At 45.9% G+C, this 14,977-nt stretch overlaps 1 protein-coding gene across 20 annotated transcripts in view; it reads right to left on the bottom strand.

Annotated features, from left to right (window-relative positions):
* The window catches only part of ADPRM (ADP-ribose/CDP-alcohol diphosphatase, manganese dependent), a 384,694-nt gene that overhangs the window by 214,135 nt on the left and 155,582 nt on the right, over positions 1 to 14,977 (bottom strand). For 18 of the 20 annotated variants that reach the window (XR_009499606.1, XR_009499605.1, XR_009499607.1 and 15 more), the window contains one exon: positions 756 to 823. The exons of the other annotated variants lie outside the window; for them this stretch is intronic. Coding sequence is in view for 4 of the 18 variants with exons in the window: in XM_059907760.1 (XP_059763743.1) it covers positions 756 to 823 (68 nt within the window). In the remaining 14 variants the exon portion in view is untranslated. Of the gene's footprint in view, positions 1 to 755; positions 824 to 14,977 lie in introns of those variants that run through there. 20 annotated transcript variants of the gene reach the window in all.

Genomic DNA, 14,977 nt, shown 5'->3' with positions numbered 1-14,977 from the left:
ATTGTAAGAGAAATGATAATGAATCAGAGAACAGATCAAAATTAATAGAATAAAAACAGTAATCAAAGATGTATCAGGAGAAAGAATCCATGACTCACAGAAATACCAAAAGCTAGCAATGAAAAGGTTTTCTCCATGTAGCTGGAAAAATTATTGAAAAGAAACCAGGATCAAGAGTTGTCTTAGTTAAATCTGTTACATGAGAGGAGGAGGAGGAGGAGGGGGAGGGGGAGGGGGAGGGGGAGGGGGAGGGGGGGAGGAGGAGGGGGGAGGAGGAGGGGGGAGGGGAGGGGAGGGGGAGGGGAGGAGGGGGAGGGGGGAGGGGGGAGGAGGGGGAGGAGGAGGAGGAGGGGGAGGAGGGGGAGGAGGGGGAGGAGGGGGAGGAGGGGGAGGGGGAGGAGGAGGAGGAGGAGGGGGAGGAGGAGGAGGAGGGGGAGGAGGAGGAGGAGGAGGGGGAGGGGGAGGAGGAGGAGGAGGAGGAGGAGGAGGAGGAAGGGAAGTTTCCAGAGACAAAATGTTGGTTATCTATTAAGGGAATCAACCTCCCTACTAGTCTCATGCTTTCAGTGAAGAGGAACTTCTGTGAGGATAACACTCCTAGCTTTTCTCTCCACCTCTACTAATTTCTTCGCATAAGAGCAGTGCTTTGTCTGATATTTGCTTTTGAAAGAGGGAACTGAGCTTGCCTGGCCCAGCCCCTACTCCTGTCTGGTCAAATTCATAAGCTATAAAAAGTGTGCACCCTGTCTCCTTACCTGCCAGGTGGTAGGAGTCCAGCCCTCAGGTGGAGATGTGCAGGTGTACCGTGACTCTGCCCGTGATTCTGTCAAAATCAAGAGGAGAGACTCTAAGTCCCTTTGGCCACAGATCTAAAATCACTTTCTCCAGTCAGCTTTAAGAAATGCAACTGACATTTTGATCTTCCTTTTCCTATCTTCTGTGTTCTCAAGTTAATCCCCAAATTTGTAACCCAAGTTAGTCCTAATTTGGGAGGGAAAGAGGAAATAACCTAAAATACCAATGGTTACCCATAAAAGATTAGCCATAACATTAAGTATGAGAAAACAACAGCAAAGTTCACAAACTGCTAGTTCTTAGGCAAAATATAACCTTGGTAAATGTTCTGTTTGGTGATTTTAGTTGGCATATGCAACATTTTATATGGCCATGTAATTAGGCAGGCATAATATCTGATTATAACACGTCTTCCTCCAAGGCTGCCTCACATTTAGGTGTCCTGCATAACCTCTGTAGAATTTGAGTTTGCTACCCCTGCAATAGTGCAGGGATGACAGAATCTGAAGTTAAACAGAATAGCTGTAGATCTCTAAGTACCTATATGGCTAGACCTGCAAGCCAAATGCTGACTGAAAAAGCAAGCTGCAGAATAATGCATACAGTAGGGTATCATTTACGTATGTTTAAACACAACATATTTTCTGATTTGCTGTTATGATGCATATGAAAGGTTTTTTTTTTTCTTCTCTCTCTAGAACTTTCTAGAATCTTTTCTATACACTCATGTTCTGCATTTCATGATGGTATGTTTATGAACATGAGAGACAAAGACACTGACCTCACTGAGCTTACACTCCAATAGGTAATAAATTACAAATAGATGAATGCACATGTCATAGGACAGGACTTTGTAACTTATAAAGAATAAATAAACCATGGCAAGGGTTTCCTCCTCTTCTGGTGGTTTGTGTAGGGCAGAACCATTGTATAGGGGAGGAGGGGTACACTGCTGAGTGGAATTTGACAAAACTTTCAAACTGCCTTTCCAAATGGCCATGCCGATTTATAATCCCAACGGTAGGATAATCTTCCCCTCCCCCCGCCGCCCCATTTGATCGAAACACATTGTATCCATTTTCATCTCCTTGATTAAGTTGTGATTTGCCTCTTGATATTGTTTTCCTATTGGGTTGTACAGCTGATTCGTGTTTCTCCTCCACAGACCCAATTTCTGGTTCCAAGTTCATCAGTAACCTCGTGGTGCCCCAACCACAGACCCCTTACTGGAAAGTGTCCGTGAAGCCCTCCTCATGCTTGATGCAATCACCCAGGTTGTATTTCCATGCCTGCTCTGGGCCTCAGCAGGTGTCACCACTGATACCTTATTTAAGCCTCACCACATGCCGAAAGTTAAGTGATAAGTATCTTCATTGCCCAGATAAGCAAACAGACTCAAAGATGATGAATTACTTATTTCAAGGTCCCACAGCAAGTAATTGCAGGAGTCAGGATTCAAAACCATGTTTTTTTAATCTCTAAAGCTTGTGAGCTCCTTAAATACTTAAATACTCCCATTGTCAGCCTTTGGGAGCAAAAGCTATTCTGCTACAGCATTGGCTATTTCAAAGTTCAACCTAATTTAGATTGGAGCTTGGTGTAGTTCACATAAATAAAGCCTTTGCAGTTGTCAACAGATCTTCCTAGATCATTTCCTACCTCAATCCATTGCTAAAGCTGTTTGGTTCCTGAAAAGCAAGGTCTTCCTTCCGTCCAGGTTCTAGGACCACCCTCTGAATTCTAGGTCTTCAGTTGCTCTCCATACTAGTTGACAGTAGCCCAGAATATTTCCATAAAATTTCCTTCAATTGTCACTTCTTTTAAATGCTATAAAACCAGGAGAGATGGCCAGGAGGGATTTTTCTAGCTTCCAACATCATTTTCTTCTACACAAACATTTACATAAACATCAACATGTCTGAAACCAAATTACATGTCAGTTACTTAGGTCCCAGACAAACGGTGATTCCTTTTAACTCATGCAAAATTTCAGATCACAGAGTTCTACAACACTGAGGTCAGAAGGAATCACAGCATCCACCCAGCCCGAGGATGGCCAATGGAATCCGTAACTGGAAGTGGTGGCGAGAAAGCTGGAGTCCCGTCTGGGCTCTGCAGGAAGGAGTGCTGTGATCTGTTAGCAGTGTCTGCCCTGGACAGCTACGGGAGTTCCAGGCCTTTGGGGCAGCTGTTGGGAAACGCTGATCCAAAATGAACACTAAAACATCACTGAGATCAACCAGTTAAATATGATTTTTCCCACTCCCACCAAAGCAGACAGCATCCTGACACGAAAAATTTTAAAAGCCCAGCTCTACTGAAACCTCTTACAACTTTCTCAGGCAGTCCCAGTGAACTTAAAATCTCAATCTAAATATCCCATGATATAGTGCCTTTTTCTCAGAAGAAGAAATTTATTTTATTATATACACGTTAAAGTGGACTAAAGAAACCCAAAGAGGAAACAAGAACACACACACACAAACAATTTTTCAGTGATTCTGCTTTGCCTTGTTGAAGTAAATTCATAAATACAATTTTTATTAGTACAAAAAAAAAAAATCAGTTGCTTTTAACCTCTTCCACCTCCCCAGGCAAGTAAATACTGAAAAAACTTGTAAGGAATATTGGCTTGGAGGAGGGCCAATCAGGCCTGGGGTGTCCACACATCACCATCTGGCCCTACTGTCAGACGTGTGAAAAGGAATATGTGTATTATATATTTGTTTTCTCTAATCTTGTCCAAAGCATGCATTTTGTGGAGGAAGAATCTGAAGCCCAGATAGACTAAGCCATTTATCTATACACACACAACTAGTTAACGGCGGAACTAGGCCAAGAATCCATTTCTCCTGCTTGCTGGTTTAGCACTGTTAACCTACATAGTCCCACATGTAAATGACTCCCAGGTCGTCTACTTAATCACCCATCACTCACCAAATACAAGTGTAGGAGGCACAGAATTGAAACAGTACAACCTTGGGCAGCGTCAAGATGCTCACAGCTGGATGGGAGGCTGGACCTGCAAACCGAGAGCTGCAGAGGACTCTGCCTTCCTGAGGAAGGCATTTGGAGAGCTCTGAAAATCCCCAAACTCGTCCGTACCATTGCTTTTAAATCTCTTCACTACCCCCGCCAGCAGTGACCATCAACTTCCTTTCTGAAGCTTTTTTTTTTTTTTTTTAACAAAGAAACATCTTTAACACTTACGATCGTTACTATGCACAAAGCAATGGAGAACCAAAAACAATCCGAGCTCTTTCCTGCCTTGCCATCTTTGCCCTTGACGTTCCTCCCAGCAGGATGGTCCCCTCCCCCCATCTTCACATGGCGGCTCCTCTCTTCACTGCAAATCTCCCTCCTTCTTCTTTTTTTAAATTGTGGTAAAATATATGTAACACAAAACTTGCCATCTTTAAGTGTACAAATCAGTGGCATGAAGTACATTCACAGTGTTGTGTGACCTCCACCACTGCCTCTTTCCAAAACTTTTTCATCATCCCAAACAGAAACTCTGTACCCACCAAGAAACGACTCCCCACTTCCCCCTTCCTCCAGCCCCTGGTAATCTCTAGTCCACTCTCTGTCTCTACGAATTTGCCTTTTCTAAGTATTCATATAAATGGAATCATGCAATATTTACCCTTTTGTATTGGCTTATTTCATTTAGCATAACGTTTTCAAGATTCATCCACATTGTAGCGTGTATCAGAATTCCATTCCTTTTTATGGCTGAATAATATTCCATTTTATGAATACACATTTTGTTTATCCATCCATCCACTGATGTACACGTGGGTTGCTTCCACCTTTTGGCTGCTGTGAATAACACTGCAGTGGGCAGGGCTCCTTTCCAATGCCCACCTCTCTCTCTCACTTTCCATCACATCACCTGGCTTTATTTTCTTCATAGAACATATCACCACATGAAATTAATTGTTTTGTTTATTCTTCTTCCCTCCCCTCATCCTCCTCCCAAAGGTACAGTCCACGGGAGCAGAGAACCTTTTCATTCTCCACTTTATCGCCAGCCTAGCATCATAACGTAGGGGCTGGCATATACTAGATACTCAAAAAATATTTGTCGAATGAATGAATAAAAAAGCAATAATGAAATGCATAGGTTGGGCAGTTGACCAGATTCACTAACTTGTTAACTAACTCCCGCCCCCCCATCACGGAGCAGGTCATACAGACTCATACTTTAGCAACATGACAAACTACTCCATGCCATGGCTCTTTGGGATACAATGCCTAAAGTAGAAGTCACTAGTGTTAAATCCTCAATGCCAAATATCTACGACATTATATGGTTGAAAGTTGCTGTAACGGCAATGTGGGCAAAAAATCGAAGACAAAGAAGTGCCAGTGAGTAAAAAGAAGTGGGAAGAAAAAAGGAAAGAAGCTTTGTGCAGCTTTGTGCCCTGAAGAAAGGGCTGGTAACGTCCCTCTTACACCAGGAGAGAATCTCACTTAGCATAACTGGCCAGAGAGGCAGGTGGAAAAGTGGTCCAGCCTGGGGGGCTCTGGCACCACCTTCTGTTCTGGCAGCTCCCGAAGCCGTCACCTGATTTAACAGGTCTCTCTTTATCCCCAACGTTGAGGCCCACACACCTTCTCCCTGAAAGAGAATTCTTCCCACTGCTCTTTTCCCTGGGAGGTTATAGAGAATTTCAGTCCGTGCACGTTGATCCCATTACCGCTTACTACATGGCTATTTCCTGGGGCAGGGAGATAATCCAATTCTGCTCCTTCCCAGCACACAAGCATAAAACCATAATATATAACATATTATGTCAGACACAGGCGCCGCCCAGCTCAGCATTCTGTCCCTGACACCCGGAGCAAGGAAGATTTTGTGACCAACTCTAGTCCTTGCTTCACGTGACACACAGATGCCAAGTCCTGCTCTCCCTCCGCAGAGTGCCATCGTGTCCCTGCTCCTAATCTGCCTTTCTCTCTGGACCACCCACACATCATCCTTCCTGGTTCCACTAGCAGATGCCCACTGGCCTCTTGCAGTGTTCTAGGCTGTCTGTTGGGAACCAGAAATTTAAAAATGAATGAGTTAGGCCCCCATAGGGTTCCAATGGGCAGCAAAGGCAAGGACCACTTGACAGAGCAAGTAGGAACTACTTAGGCAGTGGGAAGATAGGGACCCATGGGGCAGATCTTGAAAGATAAGCAGTGTAGAAAGAAAAGGGAAAAGGATGAGGCAGAGGAAGTGTGGGCATACTTGTATATCAGGGAGAAAAGCCTGGGGTTTGGCGAGGGGGGAGTGGGGAGAGAGAGAATGAGAGAGAGTGAGAAGGAGGATATATGAGAGAGGGAATTAAATTTTTTCTAGAGAAAAAAACAGGAAGCAAAGGAGTCAGCAGTTACTGCTAGAAAGGTTAACTTTGGCGATGAGTAATAACTCCTTCAAATAGAATCATGAAGGAAGCAAATATAGGTAAAAATATAGACAAATTAAGAAGACCCAGGGGCATACATGAGATAGATCGTCTCTGAGGGTCTCCATTATCTCTGTAGAGCCCCAGCTTCCCCATGAGCTGGGAATGAGGAGGCGATGGTGGGTTGGGTGGAGGGGGTGGAGGTCAGGGGCAGCCGCTGAAGAGAAAGTAAGAGAAGGTCAACTAGAGATAATTAAAAGATGAGCGAGCAGCAGTGGCGGCCCAGCAGAGGCTGAGAGTCTCATAAATGTGTAATGGAACCACTTCAGCATGGTGATGTGCTTTTTCCCACGTATTGTCCGGCAGCCCCGGGCCAGGGAGAGTGAAAACAAGCATTTGGATTGACACAGCAGTGGGGACGGAGGTGCAGCTGTGGAAGGAGGACAAGGAGATGAGCGTGAGGAGGGATGGGATGAGAGGCCCTTGAAGAGATGGGTGATTAAATCTAGCCTAAGAAGGGGAGATGGGCAAGGCCAAGAGAGGTCTGACAGCCTGCAAAATCAGGTGTCAAATATACCCAGCACGTAACCATAAGGCTTTGTATTAGTCAAGGTCCTCTAGAGAAACAGAACCAATTCCTTATAATAAGTCTCATTAGAAGGAACTGACTCATGCAATTATGGAAGCTAAGAAGTCCTGTGACCTGCCGACTTCAAGCTGGAGCCCCAGGAAAATGGCGCTGTAGTTCCATTCCAAGTCTGAAAGCCTGAGAACTTGGAGAGCCAGGATTGTGAGTCTAAGGCCACTGCCAGGAGAAGACCAATGTCTCAGTTTAAGCAGTCAGGCAGAGAGAAAAAAGGCCACCTTCCTCTGCCTTTTTCTTCTACTCAGGCCCATGAATCAATGCCCATGGGCATTGGATGATGCCCACCCATGTTGAGGAGGGCCATCGGCTTTACTGAGTCCACAGATCCAAATGCTGATCTCTTCTGGGAACACCCTCACAGGCAGAAATGATATTTAAGCAGATATCTGGGCGTCCTATGGCCCAGTCAAATTGGCACATAAAGTTAACCATCACAAGCTTGGTAACAGTAGCTCTTATTGTAATCCCAGGCATGTAGGCACCAGGCATTAACTAAGAGCTTTACGCGTATGGTTCCATTGGGTCCTCTCTCACTTTACAGAAAAGTAACTACAGCTCAAGGAAGTTAAGTTACTCTGGACTTGACTAACCCCAAAACTCATGCTCTTAAACATCTGGCCCAAAGAGGTTGTAGTGCTAGATTTCTGAGCATATCGTTTTGTAGGTTGAGGCGTCCCAAGTGATGAACAAGGTATAGGAGGTGGCAGTGGACGTGGATTGCTGAAGTGAATGGAAGTTGAGTCATTGGGGCTGAGGACGTCAGAGCAATCTGTGACTGGAAAGTTGAATGACTCAACAACACGGGTCAGAGGGCCAGGAGTCAGGGACCTCAGAATCACAGGAAAATTTAACTGTCCAGAAGGGTTCATGTGAGGAAGAACCAACCTGAAGCCAACTGGAAAAAATTTTGCAAGGGCCGTGGAAACTCTGAAATTTGGCCAGAAGTGGCATCTCTCCCTTTGAAAGGTTCCGAGCTGGGTCAGGGGCTCCCAAGACCATCCTCAGGTTCAGTGATTCACCAGAAGGACTCATAGAACTCAGGAAAGCTCTGACACTCATGGTTATGGTTTATGACAGTGAAAGGATACAGACTCAAATTTGCAAAGGAAAGAGGTACACAGGGCAGAGTCCAGGAGAAACCAGACATGGCCTTCCAGCTGCCCTCTCTCAGTAGAGTAGCACAAACAGGACGTACTCCTCCCAGTAATGATGTGTGATAGCACCTGGGAAGTCCTGCCAGCCAGGGAAGCTTACCTGAGCTTTCATGCCCAAGGTTTTTCTTGGAAGTCAGTCACCTAGGCATGAAATACCCACATGACTGACCTTAGCTACCCTGTCTTCAGCACTTCCAGAGGTCAAATTAATACAGCATGGCCCAGGGCCCCAGGCAAACAAAGGCACACATTCATTATAAATCACATTGTAGCCATAAACTATCTGGGGTAGCCCAAGGCCCCAGGTATACAAAAACACTCTTATCAAGCAGAATACTCCGAGGACTTAGAAGATCTCTCTGGTCAAGGGCCAGTCCTTTCTTTGGAAGGTGCAGGGTTGAAGCACCCCGGAACACCACAGAGACCTCCAGGGATCAAGGATGACCCAGTCACTTGAAGGTAAACTTTGCACCTAAAGCTAGAATGTTATCCTTTGAGTTCTGGGTTCACAATGAGCTCAACCTCTGAGGCTGATCCGAGGACTTTTCTACTTTAGACCATCCTATGCTCTCTCTGATCAAGGCTCAACTCTCCCAGTTAACATTAAAAAGAAGCAAGCAAACAAATAAACTGACAACTCTCATGCCCAACCTTGGAAAACAAGTGAAAAAGAAGTCTCTGATATCCATTAGACATCCACAAACACACTGCAATGAGGACCAAGAGATTTCCTCTCTACACTGTGTGCTGGGATCCTGTTCCCAAGAGCCCTGTGGATAGAACGCTCCCAGATCCAAACACCAGGCTGAGAAAGCAACCAGGAAGCAGCTGGTGTGCTTTGGTCTAACTCTGCAGTGGGTTCACTGGACACAACTGGGTTGGCCATTCTTTTGCCTCTAGAGGGTACAGTAAGCAGCAACTATCACATTCTCCTGGGTGCACAGGCTTGTAAAGAGTTGAAATAGAGATGGAGGCAGAGATAGAGACAGAGAAAGAGATAGAAATAGAGGTTTCAGCGGACGTTTTTGCTAGCATAGCGTTTCTGTCATGCACTTGCCTTCTGATACGCCTTGTTTTCATTTATGTGAGATTTTATTCTTTTTTTTTATTGAAGTGTAGTTGATTTACAATATTGTGTTTCAGAGGCACAGCAAAGTGATTCAGGTTTTTTTTGTGGGTTTTTTTTTTTGCAGATTTTATTCCATTATAGGTTATTGCGAGATATTGGTATGATTCCCTATGCTATACAGTACATCTTTGTTGCTTATTTATTTTATGTTTAGTGGTTTTAGTAGGGAAGAAAGTAAGCGGATCCTTTGCCCCTGGCGTTCTAGACCATGGACGGCACTCAGCTCATCCTCTTCCTGCTGTAGACCCTTGCAGATCTCAAATCAGACAAGTGCTCCCTGTTTATTGCACACGATGGGTAACCCTGCTGCGGAAGGATACTTCTATTATGGAGGTAAAGCCCATGGGAGTTTTGCTGGCTACTCCTTTATCTCTACCTTCCATTGACCAACAGTGAGACTGTTCTATTCCAAATGCCTTTGAGGAAGGTTGTCACAACGGTAAAGAAGGGAAAAAATAAATAAATCCATGCTCAGCTTTCACGTTTCAAAATGAATGTTTGAACCCAAGGCAGAGGCAAAAGCCTGAGAGAGAGGGATACTGGAGTTCCAAAGCAGAGCCCATAAAAACCCAGCACAGAAAGTTTATTTCCAAAAAAGTAAGCAAAAAGAATTCACGATCGGTTAGAGCCAGTTTTATCACCATTCATATTATATTAAAATCCCCTAAAGTGAGAAAAGCGGGAAATTATGAGTGGTCCTGAGGTGGGGCTCCTGTCTTGCCCCTTTGAGGTCAAGTCTATAGGGTGGAGGAGTACCATAAGTTCAAAAGCAGAAGGAGTCACTGCTTCCGTGCTGAGCAGGGCCTAGGAAAGTGAACGGGGTCTCGGGACTCTCCACCTGTATCCTTTCATGGAGCCACAGGGATGGAGAGCTGACTCCAGGGTCTAGGGAAATGGGCCTGACCCGTCAGGCTCCACATGGGAAGGCGAGAGGCTGAATGCTTCTCATTCAATCTTTAGGGCTGGTGGGCCCTAGTGGCCCCTGGTCAGCTCGTGGAGATTCAGAGTGACCTTTATGGACCAACCACTAGGGAAAAGATGAAGGCTCAGACATCCCAAAGGAGCCTGGCAAGGATGGGCAGTGACAATCAGGGCCAATGAGAGTGAGGCCATTGTGGTAGCTGTAGAAGAGAAGACGTAATGGCCTAGAACCAAACGCCACTCCCAACGCCTGGACAGCCCTCAAGTCTCCTGGAAATGAGGTTCAATCATGGAGGAAAGAAGAAATGGGAGAACGGTGAATGAATCAAGAAAACCTTGAATGGGTTGAGTTTGTCCTGGAATGACTACCATTGAGTTTCCATGGACAGAGGTGTGGAACTGGAGACAGAACCCAAATTCAGTTATGGAAAAATAAGAGCCTTACCCTTTACTTTGCAAACCTGAGTTGGAGGTCTATGGAATGAACACTTACAATACTTTAAACTCCTGAGAACTCAAAGATGTGAGAACAGGTAGGTCAGTGATAACAGCAAGAGCACCAGGCTGTATATAAATTTTATATAAATGTTTAATGCTGTATATATAAATTCTAGCTTGTGCAAACCAAAATTTGGGGTGCATTGTTCTGACCATGGAACATATGTGCATGGGACCTGCCCCTGAAAGTGGGAAATGTATGTGCCTAGGTCATCTTCTTTCTGTATCAGGAATGCAGTCATCCCTGACCAGGTGACAGATAGTGTGACTGTGCATTTCAAAAGGGGAGCTATGTATGTGCCACTTCTGGGTATGTGAAGCCATCTCAGAGATGTAGACTGGGCCCCCAAATGTTGGGATGGCTGGAAAAATTCAAGGATCAAGTTCAAAGTCCTTAGTATGACAAACAAAGCTTTTCACGATGGGGCCTTGCCCCCTTGACCAGTCCCTTGGGACTCCCTAGCAGTCCCATAGTCAGGAAGACCACCAGGAGGGCTCTAAACCCACCATATTGTCTTGCCCCGGGGCCTTTGCACAAGCTTCTCCCTCTGCCTGAATGGGCCTGGCTATCTCTACGTATCCATCACATCTCAACTTGAACTTACATCTTCCAGAAAGGCTTCCCGAATTTTCCCAAATTGATTTCATTGTCCTTCCATGAACTTCCATGGCATCCTGAGGGAACCCCAGTTGTACCACTTATCAGGCTGTATTTAACTGTCTGTTTCCCTATTTATCTCCTCCACTAGACTGTCAGCTATTTAAGGGCAAAGGCATGTCTTGATCATCATTGTATCCTGGGACCTAAAGCAGCACCTGGTCATGAGAAGGTGCTCCACAAACACTTGTTACTTGTCAAGGCTGATGACTACTGGGGAAGGAGGGATCTGGACCATTTTAGAAAACCCAGGCTGATGGGGCCACCTCCCTCGGGGAAATGGCCGCAAGCAAATAGACATCAGAGTCAGAGAGTTGTGGCCAAAGAATTTTTCTTCACTTGTTGCCCAGGGAAAATTACTGTTTTGAGCAGCAATGCTTTAAACCCGGTTCTTAAAGGAAGAGAAGCCTCCGTGGGCTGGTAAGTCACATCCGCAGATGCACAGCTGCCCTCTCTCCGGTCCGTCTGTGCTTCTTCAATCAGGCAGAACATCCCCCTCCTTCAGACCACTGTTCTCAGTCTGGGCTTTTGGGGGTTCATTGTGTCAGCATCCCCCGGGGTTCCCACGCCGCTCAGGGTCTTTTCTTGTGAATGCCCTGAACAGAAATACTCTCTTTAGAACCTTCTCAGCGGAAGGCCCCATGCCAGGCACTTGCACGTAGAACGTTAGATTTAACCCTCACAAAAACGTTGTGAGATGAAACCATTACCCTCAGAGGTAGAGAGGCAAAAACCGAGGAGGTTAAATAACTTGCTCAAGATCCCAGCTAGTGGGAGACAGCTGTTCTCAGGGGGAAAAAAATAACCTCTGTTACGAGACTGTTCAATTTTTTACACTGCTGTCACAAAGAATGCAAAACTCCACTACCTGTTCCCGAAAGCTCTGGGTGGCAAAACACACACACACACACACACACACACACACACACACACACACACACACCTTGAAGAGTCCAGCAGGTGATAATTGGTGTTGCTACAGCATGAAAGAATAAGGGAGCTGTGAAATTCTCCACTATCCTGGGAAAGAATCAGGCACTTTTCTACTTTGATAACCACGGTATTCTCAAGCATAAGGTAAGGGTTTAAGCCATAGTTTCCCATGCTTCTGATTTAAGTCTAAAATTTCCAGGAAGAGCAGAATATGTCAATTAGTTAGGTCTTTGCTTTTTTTTTTAAGAGATTATGTAAGTTGTTTACTCTCACTAACAGCCAGGAAGAGTCCGAGTGCTGTTCATTGGCCTCACATCAATATTCCATGCACTCATTAATCATTCACAGATTACTTTATACTCCGCACATGCCCTCAGATGGCCCTTTACCCAGGTTGGGTAGCTCGAGTTATAAATGCCAGTGCCTGTAGGAGAAGCAGGCCCATAGCACGAATGTTACAGCCCCAAGGAGCACACGTGCAGGGGTCCTCTGGTGACTCAGAGAGCATGTGCTCTGTCTGCAGGGGGCGCCACGACTCAACTCCAGCCAACGGTTGCCATGTAGGATCCCAGAGTCCTTGTGGCTGGGTCTCCTGATTTTCCAAAAAGAGCCGTAAGTCTGGAATTTTACACGAAATTTCCTGATCACTATGAGAGCCAAGCAGCATATGCCTGTGGGTAACTTTCCATCCAGTCTGCGATCCCTGGATTGCTGTCTACAGCAGTGCTGTCCCCTAGGACCCGGGACTTCGACGAGCTCATCAGAGTTAACCCAAGAGCAGACAGCCGTGCAGCCACGGGGTTGATGGCAGCGGGAGGGCTTCGTGTCTCACGAAATCGTGAGCGTTGAACCAAGGAAAATATGAACTAACTGTCCCATAAGAAAACGACAACGCTCAACAAGTCCTTATGGCCTCAATGTTAACATCTTTGGTAATTCTGCAGCAGTAGCACCTGCTCAGGCAACGAGAGAGGCGGCTTTGGGAACATTATATGACACCTTTTATCTCAGCTCTGGGTGAGGTGAGCTACAAGTACAACTATCTACAAGCAACACAATCACAGGTACAGAGCCGTGATGAGATGCCTGGTGCAGTTCAGAGGAAATCGGAGCAAGGGATGAAACGGGCTTCCAAAAGGGTAGTGTGACGTGTTGGAAGAGGCTGGGCTGGCGGGAAAACTCACGTGTTGAGCCCCAGAAGCATCTTTCGTTTCCTGAGCAAGGATGTAGAGGGGTTCTCCTCCCGCCAAGCATGTGATGCTAGTCGCCAGGGACAGAGCCATGAACCACGCTAACGACGTCCACTGGCAGAAGTGAAGAGGGAGCCCCTGAGTTCCGTACTGTCCAGGCGACATCTCCCCTCACCCAGCCTTGCCCTTCCCCAGCTGACCTGCAGGAAATCCCAGGGCTCCCTGTCCCCCTCCCTTCTTACCTGAGACCCCAACAGGACTGATTCCGTCTGGCTTTTGATCTCTGCTCACTTCTGCACAGGAAGCCCTAAGGCTTCCTAAACTCAACCCTCATCGCCCCGCCTCTCCTCCCTTAAACCTCTGTCCATCTCCTAACCTGACCACCCCTAACTCCCCAGATCCTCTCATTGGGTCCTCTGGGACTCATGGTCCATTATCAGCAAAATCTCTATATCTTCGGTTGCATCTCTAAACATTTTCTTCACCTTTCTGTCCTAACAGAACAAGGAGCCTGTTCCAGAACAAGGAACCGAGCAGAAGATTAATTTTAAAAATAATCATACTATTAGCAAAAACTAGTATGCACACTTAACCATGTTCTAGGCACTGTTCCAAGCACTGTACCTATATCGATTCCATTAATCTTCACAACAACCCCGTAATTAAAGCCATTACCACACCTATTTTCCGATGAGGAAACTTAGGCACGGAAAGGTGAATCGATTAGCCTAAGTTCATGGAGTTAATAAGCAGGGGAGCGGGAATACAGGATTTGAATCAAGGCAGTTGAACTCCAAAGCCTGTGCATGGAACAACTGTGATACACCGCATCACAGAACGGTCTTTGGTAGAAGAGAAAATGCCTCCAAAAAGGGGCAATCTGGGCCACCCCAGGGAGGCAGCACTAGGACGAGTCCACATCTGTGTGGGTCTAGAATCCACCACTAAGAAAAGCTCGAAACTCCTGCTAAGGACACGGCTTCCTCTGTCATCCTCTCAACAAGTGGCTATTTTTTTCATTCCCATACCCCTTGTTCCACTAGGCTTTGCGGGGGGGGGGGTCTCCTCCCTGCTCTCTATTCATCTTCTATACCATTGCCCCCCACCACTCTTGGCTTTGAAGGTCATACTGCCAGACTGAATATTCCACTATGCTTCCTTACTGTAGTCATCCAGAGGCCCCGGGTCGTTCCCCTCATTCCTACAAGATCTGAGCACCTGCTCATTGTCAGTTCTGATCTCAGGAATTTCACTTTCCATCGAGAAAATCCTTGCAAGGCCCTTGACTTGCAGTTCCACGACCTCCTCTCTTCCCATTCTAACTCATTCTAACTCGGCCACTCCCTCCTGTGGCCACACCCTAGACCTTTCCATACAGGTCATTCACTCCTCCATTATCTTAATTCTAAGGATCCTACTTTCCAACCACTGTCTCTCATCTTTAGTTTGCCAGTTCCAAAAATGATTGACCCCTGTCTGACCACTGGATCATTACCGCCTTTTTACTATCCCTCAATTCCTTCATATCCTTACCTTTTTTTTTTTTTTTACCCTGCTTACATTCAAATACACAATATTATCATGACTCTCTAGCATGTACTCCAAATCCTTTCTTCCTCTCTCCCTAATACTCACCTGGAAAAAACACAACCCTTATGAA

The sequence above is a fragment of the Balaenoptera ricei genome, chromosome 20, assembly GCF_028023285.1.
Source record: "Balaenoptera ricei isolate mBalRic1 chromosome 20, mBalRic1.hap2, whole genome shotgun sequence".
In the NCBI taxonomy this organism is placed as follows: domain Eukaryota; kingdom Metazoa; phylum Chordata; class Mammalia; order Artiodactyla; family Balaenopteridae; genus Balaenoptera; species Balaenoptera ricei.
The sequence above is the reverse complement of the archived record's forward strand: the minus strand, read 5'-3'. Positions and strand labels throughout refer to the sequence as shown.